The sequence below is a fragment of the Acinonyx jubatus genome, chromosome C1 (genome assembly GCF_027475565.1).
Source record: "Acinonyx jubatus isolate Ajub_Pintada_27869175 chromosome C1, VMU_Ajub_asm_v1.0, whole genome shotgun sequence".
Lineage (NCBI taxonomy): Eukaryota > Metazoa > Chordata > Mammalia > Carnivora > Felidae > Acinonyx > Acinonyx jubatus.
The window spans coordinates 15,733,700-15,752,353 of record NC_069381.1 but is presented as its reverse complement, the minus strand read 5'-3'; the positions used below and the strand labels follow the sequence as shown (position 1 = coordinate 15,752,353).

Sequence of the window (18,654 nt, the reverse complement as noted above, 5' to 3'; positions counted from 1 at the left end):
ACATGCTATTTTATTTCTTTGGGCAATTAAATCTGCGTATTTTTTTTTTTATAACTTCTTGTTGAATTTTGATTTTAATTCCAGTTAACATATAGTGAGTCAACAATTCATCTGCCAGTGTACTCCCTAATCCCCATCATCTGTTTCACCCAGCTGCCTGCCCTCCTCTGCTCTGGGAACCATCAGTGTGTTCTCTGTCATAATCTGGATTTACTGTATTTTTTTTTTTTAATCCTTCAAAGAATATTCATTTTGGAGAGAGCTCGAGTGCGCAAATTGGGGGAGGGATGAGAGAGGGTGTGATCAAAGGATCCAAAGCTGTCTCTACACTGACAGCAGCAAGCCCAATGCAGGGCTCAAACTCCTGAACCCTGAGATCATGACCTGAGCTGAAGTCGGATGCCCAACTGACTGAGCCACCCAGGCGCTCCGATTTTTAAAATCTTTTTAAGTTTACTTATTTATTCTGAGGGAGAGGGAGAGAGAGAATCCCAAGCAGGCTCTGCGCTGTCAGCACAGAGCCCGACATCGGGCTCGATCTCACTAACTGCACCATCATGACCTAAGCCAAAATCAAGAGTCAGACTCTTTACCGATTGAGCCACCTAGGCGCCCCTGGACTTACTTTTGTAATTTAAGATCGACATTAAAATAAACTCATAGCAGTAGTACCTTTTATTTGGTTCTAGGTTTTTCTTCCTGAAAAATAGTACTTTCTTACCATCTTATAGAAATGGAATATGGCAGGCAAAGGGGGTAGGGTAGTAAGCTTGTTTAAATACTCAAGCATCTAAAGAGCATGCTGAATTTGTATTGCCTTTTAATGTTTCAGATCCCTGTTAAAGTATCTTGAATGTGTATTATAGAAATTTGTTTTCTGTGGCCCTCCTCCTTCCCCTCCCCTGCAAAAGGATGAACATACTAGAGGCATTCTAATTTAGTTATCTTTTATTTCTCGACCTCAGCAGAACCTTCTAAGTCCCAGACACGTAAACCCAAGTGTGGCAAAGGAACTCACTGCTCTCGAAATGCATACATGTTGGTGTATAGACTACAAACTCAAGAAAAACCCAACACAATTGTTCAGGTACCAGGTAAGCAGTTTTCCAGGGTTACATAAGGCAAATATGTTAGAATACTGTGCTCAAAGGTCAGTGACAAGAACTTACTGCTTTAGCGGCATCTGGGTGGCTCAATTGTTTGAGCGTCTGACTTCAGCTCAGGTCATGATCTCATGGTTTGTGAGTTTGAGCCCCTCCCTCATCAGGCTTGCTGTGCTCAGCACAGAGCCCGCTTCAAATCTTCTGTTCCCCCCTCTCTGTCCCTCGCCCGCTCACACTCTCCCTCAAGAATAAATAAAACATTTAAAGATAATTACAAAAATAAAAACTTCCTGTTTTAATTTATTAAGATAGGTTGATTGCAGATAGTAAGTGTTGGTGAAAGTAAATATAATCACAAATTTGCTTTTAAAGTAGTGAATTTTGGGGGTGCCTATCTGGCTCATTTTGGTGGAGTGTGTGACTCGATCTCATGGGTAGTGGGTTTGAGCCCCGTGTTGGGTGTAGAGGTTACTTAAAAATTACAAAATTTGGGGTGCCTGGGTGGCCCAGTCGGTTGAATGCCCAACTTTGGCTCATGTCATGATCTCGGGTCGTGGGTCGAGCCCCGGGTTGGGCTTCTGCTGTCAGCACAGAGCCCGCTTCAGATCCATAATAAAATCTTAATAAATAAATAAACAAACAAACAAATAAATAAATAAAGTAGTGAGTTTTTTAAAATAAAGGTACCATTAAAAAAAAAAGTTTATTTTGAGAGAGCAAGAATGAGAGATAGCCTGCACGAGTCGGGGAGAGCCAGAGAGAGAATCCAAGGGAGGCTCTGAGCACAGAGCCCAACATGGGGCTCAGTCTCAGGAACCCCAGGATTGTGACCTGAGCCGACATCAAGACTCGGAGGCCTAACTGAGCTACCCAAGCACCCAAAAAATAAAGGAACTTTTAACAGAACTGTTCCACTGACCCCTTCCCTCCCAAAGAAAACCACAAACAATTTTTAAAATTCTATAGGTAAGAAAACATGTATTTAAGGAACCATTTGGTTTAATTTGTAAAGCATACAAGTGGGTTTTACCCACTTAGCAAGGTGCCCGGCTGGCTCGGTTGGTAGAGTATGCAACTCTTGATCTCAGGGTCATGAGTTGAAGCCTCACCATGGGCATGGGCTTAGAGTTTACTTAATTAAGAAGGGGTGGGGGGGTGGGGAAGAGTTGCTACAGGCCTGAGGGCGGTCTTAAATTGTCATCTTACCTACTACTGGACTGTGGTCTGTGGCATCATCTGTTTTTAAGTGGTATTTGTGAGCCATTTGATGGCTCCAGTTGTCTGGTGACATCATAGAGAACCAGATTGGGAATTAACTAGTATCATTCAAGTGGCTGTTTCCATTTTTACTCTTGTCTGCAGGTTATAGATCTCTTACAGAAAGGGAGACCGCAGTAGGAAGTTCCCGCTAGAATCCTAACTGATATTTGCTGTAATTTTGAGATTGGCATGGTTCTGTGTCTTTGAAAACAGGAAAACATTAGTTTTTGTCTTTCTCTTTTGAATAGCCTTTCTTCAAGAGCTGGTAGATCGGGATAATTCCAAGTTTGAGGAGTGGTGTATTGAAATGGCCGAGATGCGTAAGCAAAGTGTGGATAAAGGAAAAGCAAAACACGAAGAGGTTAAGGAGCTGTACCAAAGGTTACCTGCTGGAGCTGGTCTGTAAGATATTCTGGGACAACACTGCTGCCATTATGTGCCTTGTTTCTTTCGTGTTCACAAATGTATATGAACGAACGTTCCCCTACCCTTTCTTATAACCCACTAACGCCAGCTTAAGCACTATAAAATTACTATGTAAACGAGCAATAATTTGATGCATAGCATTCCATATAGTTTTCATTATCATGTACTTTTAAGAATGGGAAGCTCTTAACAAATTAAAAGGTTTAGGTCAGCATTCTGCATATGTATGAGTCTTACAGGCATTTCTATTTTGTGAGATATTAATTTGTTCTTAAAAATCTGATTGGGTTATGGAAGCAACTCACTGCCCTGACAGTCTTAACAGGCAGTCTTGTCTGTGTACTATTTTTAATGATACTATTATACTAATTTGAAATTTAATATCAAATATTATGCTAAGAATGGAGAGCTTTCTGCTGACCCTTAATTTCTTAAGAATTATCCCACACAAGCCAGCTCATCCCTTTACTGTGTATGTTTATTCAAGTTTACCTAGTGCCTTAGAAAATCCCAACTTTTTAAGCCTTCAGTACCATTGGTAACGATGTGTCTTTAACGTTTCCTAGGCAGACTTCCCCATGTCCAATTCCTACGTAAAGAAGAGAGGCAATTTAATCCTAAATTTTGAAGATAAATACTCAAGTATAATTGTACTTGTGGTTTTGTCTTTTTCATATCTTATTTTTCCATTACTGGTATACTCTTTTAAACAAAAGATGAATATAAATTGCTAAATCTGTAAGAGTGACTCTGAACAGTTCTTTCTAAACCACATCTTTATTTGATTCTGACTTTTTTTTGTAATGCGTTGGTCTCACTGTCCCAAGGGTTGGGATTATTCTAAAGAATGAGACTGACCCTGATGTTACTGAAAATGATTTGGACATGAATATGATTCAAACACCTAAATTTATTCAAAGGAGTTGAGACCTAGAAATCTATTTTTTGAACTGTATTCCTAGTTTTCTTCATTCACTGGACAAGAGAATGGTTCAAAACTGCATTTTATGTTAGATGCAGTTAAGTCCCTCTCTTTTAAAACTGCATTGTCCAAAGGCGGGATGTGTCTGGTTAGCACATACTTGGGCATCTCCTGGCTGTTTTCAGTCTCTAAGAAACTGCTCTTGTGCTCTTAGAATATCTCTCCGTTATCAATACTTTTACCAGTTAGGAACATCTTCCTCCCATTTGCAGTAAACATACATAGTAGAATATCTATGTCGTGTTAAGTGTTGAAAATCCAAAATCAGATGAATGTGGTTTTGTGCTGCCAATCCTAGTCTTTGTTATGCATTTGCTAACTCTTACTTGTGATTGTGAACATTTATATAAAAGAAGAGTCATTTATCCTAAAACATATGCCTCATCGGGAACACAGACACTTTTGGCCCTTTTTATTGAAATTTAAATAAGGTATCTGCAAATAATGGTAAAGTATCTCTAGGTGAAGTGTTGCAAATATTTTTGAGGCCACAGTCTTTGTAGACTTTTCTAATTCCCCCCAAGGGATTTCCTTATGTTCAAAATTCAGGCATTAAAAAAAAAAAAAGTTATACATAACTTTAACCAAAATGTACATTTCTCTCTGGTAAATACTGTCACAAGTGCTTTCCTGTTTTGTGAAGTAGTGAGATGATAGACGGTTCAGTATTTCCACCTTGGCGATTAGAGTGCGCATTCCTTTTTCGGTGCTTGATTACCCATGCCTTCGGAAGACAGTGCTGAGCTGGTTTGCTAGATCACAAATCATAGGGAATCTGCCATGAGTCTTTCTCTAGGACAGAAACGTCAGTAGTGTAAAAACTCTCCAGAAGCAGATCTGCCTTAACTCTTGAGACTTGAGCTCGTCCCTGATTGTCTGGGAACTCTTGGCAGAGACTGATCCAGCTCTTTATAGTAATCGAGATTGGGAATGGAAAGACAGACCTATGTGAACCACAGCCCCTCTTCCTTCCATGGGTCCTCCAGCACACTAAAACTAGCACCCTGAATCTAGAAAATCAGTAGAATTAATAATACAGAATTCCATCAGAACCCCAGAACTGCTCTCTGCTCTCTCCCTTCCTCCTCTTACTGTAAAATCAGATGTGATTTTTCTGATCTTCATGACTTTTAATTCGTATGTAACTGCTCAAAACCAAAACAATAACCTTCACTTGGAAGTTTTCTGTGGGATTTGAGTAGGGGATTGGGAAATCTTGTCTGAAGCAGATTGCCTTTGAGCCACATTATCATACGTGTCCGGGGTACAGCCACCCTGGGCTTTCAATTCCAGCAGCCGGCCCTTGGCACAGGGTGTTTTCTGTACTTCCTGGACTCCTTTTCTTGTGAGGGTCGGGATCCTTACGGTTTGTTTGCAGTTAGCAATGGTGGGCATTGTCTGCTCTTCCCTTCCCAGCACCTGGGGACATGAGAACACCTGGTGAATGGTTCTTGAATGTTCCTCTGTGTCACAGTTCAGTTTTCCCTCCTTTGATGGTCTTCAGATTAGTAAAAATTTTAATCTATGTGACTATATTTGAGAAAGGATTAGATATGCTAAGAGTTTCATTTTGCTTTCTTGGACAGAGATCATGTATCTTAGTAAAATTCTGAAGATAACCAGGTGTACTCTGTCCCTGGCAGATTAAACTCGATAAATGCCAAATAAAATTGGGAAGTATTTTGAATTTAATTAGCTGTATCATTATATATTGTAGAGTGTCACAACCATGTTACCTATACTGAATCTTAAGGTCTCCACTTTATATATTGTGTGAATGTATGATTAACTTTTCTATATCTCTTTTCTTCCAAAAAGCTCAAAATGCTTCACATATCTTATCTTTTACATTCAACAACATCCCTGTGAGGTAGGTAGAAGGCAGGTATTATTACCTTCATTTTACAAATAAAAGACCTGAAGCATAGAGAGTTCAAGTGACTTGCTCAAGTTCAGTTTCTTGGTGACAGAACTTGGATTAGACCTTGGTCTCAACTTGGCAGTCATGAGCTCTTTCTCTGCAGCTGCATTAGGGCTGACCAATCCATCAGAAGGCTCTCAGTTGACGATGTACAGTCTTAGAACAAATACGGGATGCGATCATGCTGAATTTTGTTTTTGTAAAAATTGAAGTGTTTCACACTGAACTTAAATGGAAAGTAGTTTTCTAGACTTGTCACTAACTCTAAGAGAAGTATACAATTGGTCACAATGGGCTTTGCATTGAATTGTCTATCCCTCAGATCTCATCAGAAGTAGTACATGATACAAATACGTAAATTCAATCTCTGTATGTTTTCTTCTATGTTTTATGCTGGGACTCACTGGAGATCTTTGTAAGTAATCAAAGCTGGCCCTTTGTCCTTAATTTTGACTTTTAGGGAACTCTGGGACTCTTGTTTTCCCAAATGAAAACTCATTTTGAGGTGGTGCAGTTTTGTCTAAATTTTTGCAACGTCAAAGTCGCGAACAATTCAATTCTAGTGTAATTCATACTGGAATTTGTATAAAATAACTTACTTTCTTGATATATGTTATATAACAAATAGCTCATGATACGGACTGGGGTGGGGAAATCAAATACGTTTTAAGTGACACCAGTATCCTCTCGGATGAAGAAAAAAAGTTCAGTGGTTAAAACTGGCTTATAAAAGTGTGGTTATGGCTGATGAGGTTAATTTGTAAAATTTTTTCTGAGGTTAATTTATAACTTGGAACTCAGTCTCTTCATTCTCATTTCCAGATGTATTTCACATATTGGTGAGAAGTGTTTATGAAAATCATTTATGAAATGAACCTAGTAGGGAATGAGGTTATATGATTTGCGTGCCAATGTGTGGAGCATGGCTTCTAGTCGACAGTCATGGGTGTCCTGATCAGAACTCTGCTGTGCTATCAAGCAAGACACTTCTCTCTGTGGATGCCTCTTTTGTAGAATGTGGTTAATAATACCAGCCGCTCTCATAGGGAACTGTGCAGTCTCCTATCGTGCACAGCTCCTTGACCTAGAAGAGGGTTAGTTAAATGGAGTTTTATGTCATACTCCTCAACATTTTCCCTGAATAGTGATTCTTCTGATTCTGCTAACTTTGGACAGAGTTTGTATTGTCTTTTGAGGAAAATGAGTATCACTTAGTCAAAAAGCTGTGAAAATACATAGATGCTTTCTTTTGCTTTTTTCCTCAGAGCCCTATGAATTTGTCTCTCTCGAGTGGCTACAGAAATGGTTGGATGAATCAACACCCACCAAGCCTATCGATAATCACGCTTGCCTGTGTTCCCATGACAAGCTTCATCCTGATAAGATATCAATTATGAAGAGAATATCTGAATATGCGGCTGACATTTTCTATAGTAGATATGGAGGAGGACCAAGACTAACTGGTAATTCGAGGTGTTTTCTCTGCTGAAAAAGTAATGCCTTAAGTCCTCAGCTTGTGGTCTCTGATCATCTCACCCAAACTGTGACAGCCAGAGCAAATGCTCCTTACGCTTTGCAGAAAGGGTTTGCTAATGAGAGAAGTTATGCAGCATTAGACCTTATAAGCTATTTTTATTTTATTTTTAAGGTTTATTTATTTATGTTTGAGAGAGACCGAGCACACAAACGGGGGAAGGGCGGAGAGAGAGAGAGAGAGAGAATGAATGAATGAATGAATGAATGAATGAATCCCAAGCAGGCTCCGCACTGGCAGCATAGATTTCTGACAGAGGGCTCCAACTCACGAACCGTGAGATCATGACTTGAACCCAGATCAAGAGTTGGACGCTTACCCAGTGGAGCCACCCAGGTGCTCCTAGACCTCATATATTTATAATGTTAGAAAAGAAACTGACACTTTTCTTTGAGTTTTAATGGTGGATTTTGCCCTCTCAAAGACAAAATTTTCCTCTTTTGAGGAAACCACGTAGGCCTTTATTAGTTTGTACAGTAGTCTTCAGAGTACTTGAACCTTGGTCTGGTAGATTGCACATCTGATTTGACTTCCGGAGATTGTTCACTTAGCTTATGAATGGAAGCTACTTGATGCCACCTTGAATGCAGAGGTATTTATAACCACGTAGTGTCCGTAGTCCGTTTGCTTCCGGTTGTCTCTCCTCAAAACACTTTCCTTTTAATGAGCTACTGGCCACACAAGGCCTCCCTCCAGTCTGTCGGTGAATCTAATAAAATTGTGCGACCACGCTCCCCTTTTCCGAAAACAGCATTTAATTTAGTAGAAAGGGGGAGCGTGGTCGTACAAGTTACTGCATAAAAACTGGCATTTAACTGCAAGATTCAGACCTTCTCTTGTACACATCTGGAGTTTTGCTTGCCCAGTTTGTTTTTGATTCACGATCAGTGAACTAAGCAGTGATTATATCATTCCAAGAATCACATTTCAGGGCTGCCTGGGTGGCTCAGTTGAGCCCCACGTCGGGCTCTGCACTGACAGTGCAGAGCTTGCTTGGGATTCTCTCTCCTCCTCTCTCTGCCCCTCTCCACTCTCCTCAACGTAAATAAATAAAGTAAAAAAACCAAAATCACATTTCATGATTCCTACAGCTGTGAGTTTGGGGCCTTGGTGGTGTTTATCCCTGTAGTGTTCTGTGCTTTCTGTGCTTTGAAGTGTTCCAATATTTCATACCCCCACGAAGCTCTCATTTAACATTACATTTATAGTTGTCAGATATGTTGACACTCCTCTGTGCCCTCCCCCCCACCTGAGAGGCTCCATTATTTAACTACAGTCTTGTAAAATAGGCATCTAAATCTCGTAAAATAGTAGATAGCGTAGGTAGTTGTAGCGAATGGTGACATCTCGCCTCACATTGTTCTTTATGTACAGAACAATATTGGTGTTTTGAAATCTGTATCGCCTAAGTAACGTAGGATATATGCTGATCTGCTCTGCTATCAAAACATGCAACTTTGATTGAGAATTCTGTGTTCTGTGTAGTACTGACACTTCCCTATCAGGAAATCAGTATGTGAATGAACCGTTTCCTTCCATTCCCTCTAGTGAAAGCCCTATGTAAGGAGTGTGTGGTAGAACGTTGTCGTGTGTTACGTCTGAAGAATCAACTAAATGAAGACTATAAAACTGTCAATAATCTGCTAAAAGCAACAGTAAAGGGGTATGTTACACAGTGCATGCTGTTTATGACGAGCTGCAACAGTTGTAAGAGGAAATCACGCAGCGGCTTATTAGTTCCAGACCATAGGAATTACGATATTTTGAGGAAAGGGTGATGCGGTGGTTGACAGCTAGATTAAATGTCGCAATGGTTGCCACTGCGGCAAAGATAAGGAAAGCCAAGTGACACAGCCTTTGTGACTGCACTCCCTCTGTTAGAAAAGTAGAAGCAGAGGTGTGGGTCTGCAGTCCGACCAAACCAAGCAGCATGTTAGTGCGTTCGGGAGTGGAATTGTCAGTACTCCTGGCAGGCGTGGGGGCGCCCCCTTTAGAGAGCACGACGTGTATTAACAAATGGTCCCCCGTGGAGGGCCCTTGTCGAAAATACCCAGGGTACTTGCAGTATGTCGAGCATCACTCCACAGAGTATCTTGCACCCAGGAACCAACAAAAGCAGGTGGCATTTCGTATGGCACCTGTTATGTCTGGGTTTAATTGAAGGTGCGTGTTTTCCAAATAAATATTATTCACTGTTTTTATCATTCTGTAAACAGCCTAGTGAGTCCTCAGATGGGTGTTTGCATATAGACGTGGATGTGTGTGAGAGTACCTACAGATGTCCTTGAAGGCACAGCTATATGTGGTTGTGCCTGGTAGTCACGTGAAAGAGTAGCCAGCTGAGTCGTGTCGGGCGTGAACGTAACTGAGGAAGCCGGACGAGATTTGGGATGGAACCAGAATGAATATGGGATCTGTGCTATTCAGTAGTGATGAGGAAAAATGGCCAGGATGCAGGAGGGGGATAAAAATGGTGTGGACAACAGAGTTTGAATGTTAGTAATTCGTTCTAGTTGTGGCCTTTACAAGTAAAGAGGGGATGGGGGCCTCAGGAAATACTACTTGTGTGACGTCACGTGGTCTCTGTTCCACAGCAATGACGGGTTTTGGGTAGGGAAATCTTCCTTGCGTAGCTGGCGCCAGCTGGCTCTCGAGCAATTAGACGAACAAGATGGGGACGTCGACCAAAGCAACGGGAAGATGAACGGCAACACCTTAAATAAAGGTAATGTTGAAAACTAGTGTGTCAGTGGTCATAAACTATACCACGACATACCCATACGGAATTGCCGTGTACTGACTCGTATTGGTCAATATCCTCCAGAAAGTATGTTGGGGGCTTGTTTTCCAGTGCTTTTGTCAACATAAACAGTATACCATTCACATCAGTTTTTACTAGTCTGATAGATGAAAAATGATAGAGCAGTGTCAAGACTGTGCCTTTCAAAATTATCACTGAGATTAACCATGGCCGTTTATTTGAGAAGTTCATTGTGTTTGTGACGGAATGAGGAGACAGTTACCTGGTCAGTGTCCTTTCTTTTTCATTTTTTACTGATTTGAGAGAGAAATCGCACACACATGCTCAAGTGAGGGAGGGGGGCAGAGAGGGAGACAGAATCCGAAGCAGGCTCCATGCTTGACTGCGGGACCCTGGGATCATGACCTGAGCTGAAACCAAGATGTTCGACCGACTGAACCAACCAAGTGCCCTTCCACTTGAGCTTTTTAATGATTAATAAATATTCTTTGCATATTATCTTAAGCGTATTAAAAATGTATACTTAACATAAACTAAAACCCCTACGTAGTTATTCTAATCTCCTTATGCTTAAGGATTGTGTTCCTGTTATACACAACTACAAATTCATGGTGACACAACGCAGACATAGGAAAAGCAGATGTTGGAAGAGAAATGTTAACAGGAAACGCACAGTTCTTATTGTATGTTTTTGATGTTATTGGTTAAGTCCTTATTTCTCATTAGCCTTTTCTGAAGTTTTCCGTTCAACCCCTAAAAGAAGAGGTAGGTGAAAATAACGTGACATGTGGATGATTAGCTTGGTTTAAGATCCTGTATGCTGAATAGCTTGACTAGAATTAATGGAAGGAGATGTAAAGTATTTTTCAATTTGAAAAAAAAAAAAAGAACATTTTCTTGCATAATCTAAATCTTTAAAAAGTAAAACTGCCATTCAGATATTTTTCTTTCCTTTTAAGGGAAAGAAACATAGCGCTTCTTAGCATAACCACGTACGAATCACTTGGGTCTAATTTTTGGAATGTTTCAAGTTTTCTTTGTTCGGAATTGTGCTCAGCGGTACTGCTGCTTTGACCTTCAAATATAACAGCTAGAATGATTATTATCTGTGTTTCTTTTGATTAGAGGAATCAAAAGAAGAAAGGAAAGAAGAGGAGGAGGAATTAAATTTTAATGAAGACATTCTGTGCCCACATGGTAAGCTAGAAGCATACATCTTTTTTTTTTTTTAATGTTTTATTTTATTTTTGAGAGAGGGAGAGACAGAGAGAGAGACAGCGTGCGGGCAGTGGAGGGGCAGAGAGAGAGGGAGACACAGAATCCAAAAGCAGGCTCCAGGCTCCGAGCTGTCAGCACAGAGCCCGGCATGGGGCTCGAACTCTCCGAACCACGAGATCATGACCTGAGCCAAAGTCGGATGCTCAACCGGCTGAGCCGTCCAGGCGCCCTAGAAGCATACATCTTGCGTTGTTAGTCTGACGTTAGTGTATCACAGATGTTTTGTTAAGTATTCTCCCCGGGTTTCTGAGAGAAGTAGGCCCTGATGTGGCTGTCATGGTGCAGTAAACCGGCTTTCTAATCTGCTTGACTTTTCATATTTCTGTTCTCCCGTCCTTTTCCCCAGTTAACTTCTTACTGCCTGCTTTCGTGCCAGGGCCTCTCATATGTTCTTTCCTTGCAAACAATTTTTTTAAAAAAATACAAAATAGGATTTTACCATATTTAGAAAAGAAACTTTGTCGTGTGTCAATTGAAAGACTGAGTTTGAAGGCAGGAATGTCCGTTATGTCCCATGATTGAGAGTCTTTGTTTGACTTGAATACTCTCAGAACAAAATTCATATATTTCTTATTATTAGGGCTCCTTCTGGTTTCATTTCTGAGATATCCATTGACTAGCTACTGTGTGCTATGTTCTCTTAATGATAATTTCCAATTTTTTTTTAATCGATCCTGTGTATTTGATTATCTCTTACTTGGTCTTAGTGCTCACTTCTAATAAGTACCTTTTTGCAAAAGACTCCTTGTATATGGCACACAGTTTCCCATTCTGTTAGCTGTCTGCACATCAAAGAGGCATCAACTTCTCAAAGGCACTTGCTGCATAAGTCTCCTTCCTCCTCTCTCATTTCTAACTGTATCCAATTCTTTTTTTTTTCCTTTTTAAACATTGTTATTCAGTTATTGAGGGACAGAGAGAGACCGAGCATGAGCTGGGGAGGGGCAAAGACAGAAGGAGACACAGAATCTGAGGCAGGCTCCAGGCTCTGAGCTGTGAGCCCAGATCTTGATGCGGGGCTCGAACTCATGAACCGTGAGATCGTGACCTGAGCCAAAGTCGGCCACTTAACCACCTGAGCCACCCGGGAGCCCCCTAACCGTATCCAATTCTTACTTCATTAGTTCATTCCGAATCAGCGCACGATAATCTCATACTTACCCTCATGCACCTTAGTGCTTTTGTATCAAGACTCCTTGAAGACACTAGTGACAGTAATTGTCAGGTGAGTGATGCTTGGCGTGGTGATGTTGCTGACCATTATCATGCTGTGCTTTAGCTTGCTAGCTGAGTGGCTGAGTTCACTCGTTTGCTGGCCATACCACGTGGAGGGGGTGTCATCGTGGGATGTGGATTCGGGTGTTTGTGGGTTATGGGTCCCAAGCCCATCTGTCTTTCCTGTCACATCACCCTTTCTCCCATTTTGCCCTTCCTTACACTAGGAACACACATGCGGGTTAGACATGCCCTCTGGAGTGCTTGACAGAACAAGCAGATAAAGGTGAAGTGAATAGCCAAGATGGTTTTTTTTTTAAACCATCATAGCATGGGTGTGGACAGTGGGGTAATTGTCTCCCTTTCGAGAGTTGAGGATTCTGTGGCTCATTGCTACTTTCCTGCGAGGTGCTGCCCAACTGCTGGAAAACGTGTCGCAAGTCGGATGTCATCTTAATCCTTAGCTTGCTGACTTTTGCTCTGCCTTCCCACTTCTTGTCTCATCTTGTCATTTCAGTATTACAGTTTTGACAGAAAGCATGGCAGACCTGAGTGTGATTTCAGAACTTGGGCTGCACTTTTCAGCAGAAATTGAGCACAAGAGCTGGGGTTTTGTTTTGTTAAGATCTTTGGCTTGATCTCAGCTTCGTGGCATTTTGTTGCTGTACATTATCTAGGTTTTTTTTGTTTTGTTTTGTTTTTACTTTAACGCTTATTTATTTTGAGAGAGAGAGAGAGAGCATGAGCTGGGGACAGGCAGAGAGCAAAGGAGGGAATCCCAAGCAGGCTCCACCAGTGCAGAGTTCGATGCAGGGCCCGAACCCACGAACTGTGAGATCATGACCTAAGCTGAAACCGAGAGTCGGACACTTAACCACCTGAGCCACCCAGGTGCTCTGAGATCAAGAGTGAATGCTCCACTGGTTGAGGCAGCCTGGCACCCCTATTTTACCTCATATTTCAAAAGTATGGTTCTCAACGACTGGATTTTGTGGACCTCACTTGTCAGTGTACTGTCTGCCCATGGATGCCAGGGTTTACAGGTGCAGCATATTGTACCTTAGAAACCCACTTCACTCATTAGATTTATATTAAAACTCCTTCCTGAGCTGTGGTGGTGGTGGTGGTGGTGGTGGTAATCGTACTAATAATAGTAAGATGATAGTGGACATTTATTGAATGTTTACCATGTGCCCAGTCGTTTTCTAAGCGTATAGGTATTAGCTCCTTTAATCTCTGCAACAACGCTGAGAGGTATTACTGTCTTATCTGTCTTACTGATGAATAAGTAAACTGAGGCACACAGAGGTGAGAATCACCTCGAGTTCACCACACTAGAAGGGTAGTTTTGCCAAGCGCAGGAAGAGTTGCTCTTTCAATGTACCATTTGTCCAGAGCCATTCTTTATAGGTATTTTTTTCCCTTCCATTTCTGGTAGCTTGTCAGATTTTTGTCCCCAGTGTTGTGACATCTCACCCGGGCCTGTCTTGGCGCAGGCCCTACCTCATATACTGTACAAGATACTCTCTGGATGCCGGGTGTGTGGCAGCAGCTAATGATGACGAGCTTTGCTGTTAGGGTGCTGTGGCTGGGCTGTTGTGCTCGGGAGTTCTCCTTGTTGGTGTCTGTTCTTGGGTGCTCGGATTTCTCCATCAGCATTTTCCATTTTCATGCCTGGACAATGCTGACTGCGCTGTTGCTGCTCTGGGGTTGTGAGAGAGAAGAGTGCTTGGGAGCCTTTGCCTTCTGTGTGAAACATTTACTGGTCCCCCTCTCAGCTCATGACCGCATTCATGTCGGCACTTTCTGTCCTCCAGTGCAGGGGGAAGCCTGTGGTCTTTTGTGGGTAGAGTGGCTTTTATCTGTAGGGCATTGAGGAAGGGCCTGAGAATTTTAACTGCCTCCTAAATAGAGACTTTTGGTCTATTCTCCTGTTTTGCAATCTCATCCCTACTTCTGTGTGCTTCTGATTCCTGGGTCGATGGGGGCTGTTCTGTGTAGTAAATCTGGTTACTTCCTGACCTTCACCACATTTAAATTAATTTTTCTTCTGTCTCATCCATTTGCTCTTAAGCTTCAGACATTTTTGTTGGCATTGCTCCCTCTGTGTTCTCTTTGTCACCATGATTTTACAAATTTTTTTAAAAATCCCTTTCCTCTGGTGTAATGATATTTGAGGAGGCACTGAAAGTACAGTTATAAATGTCATTTTTATCTGGAAGTCCTTATTTTGAGTTTGCATATTTGTATAGTAAAATCCTGATGTATTTCTAAAGCCCCGTGTATATTTAATACATCAGAGATTTATGTGAATTAATCACCAGATTATACTCCATTAGGAGATCGATTACTGCCATAGAGTTCAGTATTTATTGCAGATACTTTCTATGTATTAAGTGTTCTTACCCAGTTCATTGTATATTCATTTAAGTGGATAACCTTCCCATAACTTAAACCTTTTTTGTTATACAGATTGGTTAATAGTTGGACAGCATTTCGTTTTATTTTTATGTGTTTTTCAGGTGTTCTATGCCCCAAGTTACTATAGTTTAACCTAGATTTTGTGGGTGAGGGTATTTACGCACAATGTGTGAACTCATTGTTTACTACTAGATTTCTGTGTTTGTCAGAAGAATCTTTGGGAATTAGGCCATCCAAGTGTGTTTGGTGAATTTAATCTTTCATGACTGGCTTGATCTGTATTGGGAGATGTTGGTCAAGAGTGAACTTAGTTGATAGGCTTTTTCCTTTCACGTTTTAGGAAACTTATTGCAGAATACAAGTCTAAAAAAAGTTGTTTATGACCTCATAATAACTCATATTCAGATACATTAAAGCATCATAGCAGTTATTAAAATGATTTGTACCTAAGTATAGACACATCACAAGGAGCACAGGGGACAGTTAAACTGCAGCAAAACGAATGATTCATATACTCTTCTGACTTCAAAGTAAATTTAGGTTGTTCTTTATACCCATCCCACATTAAAGTAAGTCATTACGTAAAAATAATCTCTTATTGGGGCGCCTGAGTGGCTCAGTCGGTTAAGCTTCTGACTTCAGGTCAGGTCATGATGTCACGATTTGTAAGTTCAAGCCCCGCATCAGGCTCTGTGCTGACAGCTCAGAGCCTGGAGCCTGCTTAGGATTCCGTGTCTCCCTCTCTCTCTGCCCCTCCCCCACTTGTGCTCTGTCTTTCAAAAATAAATAAATGTAAAAAAAAAAAATTCAAAATATATTTAAAGAAAATAATAACCTCTTATTAAAACAAGGGCAACACATCCATGGTTAACATGACATGCTATTAATGTGTGTGTGTTTGTATTATTTACTTTATTCACACTGCTTTTCTGAACCACACCGTGCTATACCATGTACGTATATACATAGCATGTACGTCCTCTTTAGTCCTTTTTTGGGAAAAAGGAAAGAAACCCCTTTAAAATTATAACTGCCTTGGAGTTTTTTTTCTAAATCAGTTGTGAAAACCTACTGTAATCTTTTTGATGGCTGCATCGTATTTCACCGAAAAAGATGCACCAAATTAACATCTGATAAACCAGTTAACTTAAAAAAAAAAAATGCCCTGGTTGTGTCTGGGGATAGACATGTTGGAGTGGATCTTCATAGCCTCAGGAAATTTAACAGCCTGCTCAGAAAGTTAATTTTTGCAGTGTGACCTATTTTCTCTGGTCATGTTTTTTTAATGCAAAATAACCTTTTCTTGAGTATTCAAAGCTCAATAAGAGGTGTAAGGTAAGAAGATGCATTTTGAGGTGTTAGAAATTGTGGGGTTTGGATGAGACAGACCTGGGGTCATATCCCAGCTTCCTTGTAAACAACCTACAGTGAGTCTGTATACCAATTTCTCTGATTCTCCATTTATTTATTACATAGAATATGTAAAGCCAAAATGACAACACAGTATTTAGAAAGGTCACTGGCTTTATTACTCTTAGTTATGGGGGTAGAAGCAAATGTATGGCTTTCAGAACTTAACGGTAGTTTTTTGGGGTAATGACTAAAATGCAGTTTACTAATTTATCAACTGGGAGCAGCCAAACAATAGAAATTGGAACCACAGGGGCATCCGAGTGGCTCAGTCTGTTAAATTCCTGTTGATTTCAGCTCAGGTCATGATCTCGAGGTTTGTGGGTTCAAGCCCCACGCCGGGCTCTGCACTGACAGCGGGAAGCCTGTTTGGGATTCACTCTCCCTGTCTCCCTTCCCCTCCCTCTCACTCTCTGTAAATAAACATTAAAAATAAAAGCAAAGAAAAAACCTGTAGGCAAGCGTGGCATTTAACTGTGGGTGGAGATGCATTTCTCTTGAACACCCTGCCTTGTCACAGGGGCACCAGGGTCCCTGCAGGCCCTATTAGTGCTTTCTTGCCCGGCCCTGGTCTCATCTATGTGATTTTATCACCTAATTTTTCAACCACAGACCTAGATGAAGCATATACCGGAAAGGCTACCACCTTTAGAATTAAATGACCTTGAAGATGAAATCTACAGATTTTTGAAACGAGGGAAAGAGGGTGCAAATTACAGAAAATAAGGAAAAGAATACATACAAATTTTCCTAAAGTTTAAGCAATAGAAGATAGATTTTTTGAAGGGTATGTATATTGACCTTTTAAAGCTGTTTTCCCCCAAATATAATTTTTCATTTTTTTAACTCAGGGGAGTTATGCATATCTGAAAACGAAAGACGACTTGTTTCTAAAGACGCTTGGAACAAACTGCAACAGTACTTTCCAAAGGCTCCTGAGTTTCCAAGTTACAGAGAATGCTGCTCACAGTGCAAGGTACTGAATGTTGTGCTGGCATCTGTGGGGATCGCATGCCGCCTCCCTGGATTGACTTTTCAGAGCTGACATTGTACTTCTGATGGGGGTGTAGGGAGGAGGCAAGCCCTGTGCCGTCAGCAGGAGGTGGTTGATTACCTCTTGCTTCGTTCTCTTTTTTCAGATTTTAGAAAGAGAAGGGGAAGAAAATGAAGCCTTACATAAGATGATTGCAAACGAGCAAAAGACTTCTCTTCCGAATTTGTTCCAGGACAAGAACAGACCATGTCTCAGTAACTGGCCAGAGGTATAATGATCCCCACAAAGGATGGAATTCTTACCTTTTCAAGGCTCTTGACAAATTCCCAGTGAACTGTTTCAGAACAACCCAGATTCTCATTTTTTGGTAGTCTAATCAGTGGGTTTATTCTAGCTTACGGTTCCTTGGCAGAGGGCTGTATTTACATGTTAGTTATAAAACTTGAAGAAGGAGAACCACAGTACATGGAAAAACATTATCCCTAAAGGGTTTCGGTTAAGTGCGCACCGAGTTAACAGGCATTTGTGTGTGCTTCTCTGTTCCAGGATACAGATGTCCTGTACATTGTGTCACAGTTCTTTGTAGAAGAATGGCGGAAATTTGTCAGGTAGAACCCAACATTTTCTATTTCCTCTTGTTGTTGTTCACTTTAGTATTTTTAAGAATAATGGATTCTAGGGGCGCCTGGGTGGCTCAAGTCGGTTAAGGATTCGACTTCGGCTCAGGTCATGATCTCACAGTTCGTGGGTTCAAGCCCCGCGTCAGGCTCTGTGCTGACAGTTAAGCCTGCTTCAGATTGTGTCTCCCTCTCTTTCTGCCCACCACCCCCCACCCCCTTGTGCTCTGTCTCTTAAAAATAGATGTCAAAATTCCAATGACATTGAAAAAAAAAAGAAGAATTATGGATTCTAGGGGTACCCGGCTTGCTCCTACGGTAGAGTATGTGACTCTTGATCTCAGGGCCATGAGTTGAAGCCCCATGTTGGGCATAGAGCCTACTTAAAAAAGAAAATAAAAATTAAGAAGTATGGATTCTGATCATGGTACCATTGATGGTTACTTTTTTTTTTTTTACACATATTAAAAGCTTTCTTTATGTTAAATAATCTTAAGAAAACATTGATTTAACTAGTATCCTTTTAAATGTGTGTCTAATTTTAAAATAATTACTTTAAAAATCTGAAGTCATTGCCATAGTGAAGTATGTTGTTCCTCCTTGTCTCCTTTGAATAGAAAACCCACAAGATGTAGTCCCGTGTCATCGGTTGGAAACAGTGCTCTTCTGTGCCCCCATGGGGGACTCATGTTTACATTTGCTTCCATGACCAAAGAAGATTCTAAACTGTGA

At 41.0% G+C, this 18,654-nt stretch overlaps 1 protein-coding gene and 1 long non-coding RNA gene across 10 annotated transcripts in view; both read left to right on the top strand.

Annotated features, from left to right (window-relative positions):
* The window catches only part of LOC128312894 (uncharacterized), a 112,208-nt gene that overhangs the window by 67,224 nt on the left and 26,330 nt on the right, over positions 1-18,654 (top strand). The gene's annotated exons all lie outside the window — the stretch shown is intronic.
* USP48 (ubiquitin specific peptidase 48) overlaps positions 1-18,654 on the top strand; it is an 89,712-nt gene that overhangs the window by 46,289 nt on the left and 24,769 nt on the right. For 5 of the 9 annotated variants that reach the window (XM_053208601.1, XM_053208597.1, XM_053208588.1 and 2 more), the window contains 10 exons: positions 966-1,094; positions 2,612-2,761; positions 6,958-7,155; positions 8,775-8,889; positions 9,821-9,951; positions 11,113-11,184; positions 17,163-17,287; positions 17,451-17,573; positions 17,852-17,913; positions 18,540-18,650. In XM_053208601.1, the coding sequence (XP_053064576.1) occupies positions 966-1,094; positions 2,612-2,761; positions 6,958-7,155; positions 8,775-8,889; positions 9,821-9,951; positions 11,113-11,184; positions 17,163-17,287; positions 17,451-17,573; positions 17,852-17,913; positions 18,540-18,650 (1,216 nt within the window). The remainder of the gene's footprint in view (positions 1-965; positions 1,095-2,611; positions 2,762-6,957; positions 7,156-8,774; positions 8,890-9,820; positions 9,952-11,112; positions 11,185-17,162; positions 17,288-17,450; positions 17,574-17,851; positions 17,914-18,539; positions 18,651-18,654) is intronic. The other 4 variants (XM_053208598.1, XM_027060159.2, XM_053208563.1 and 1 more) reach the window with 2 other exon arrangements.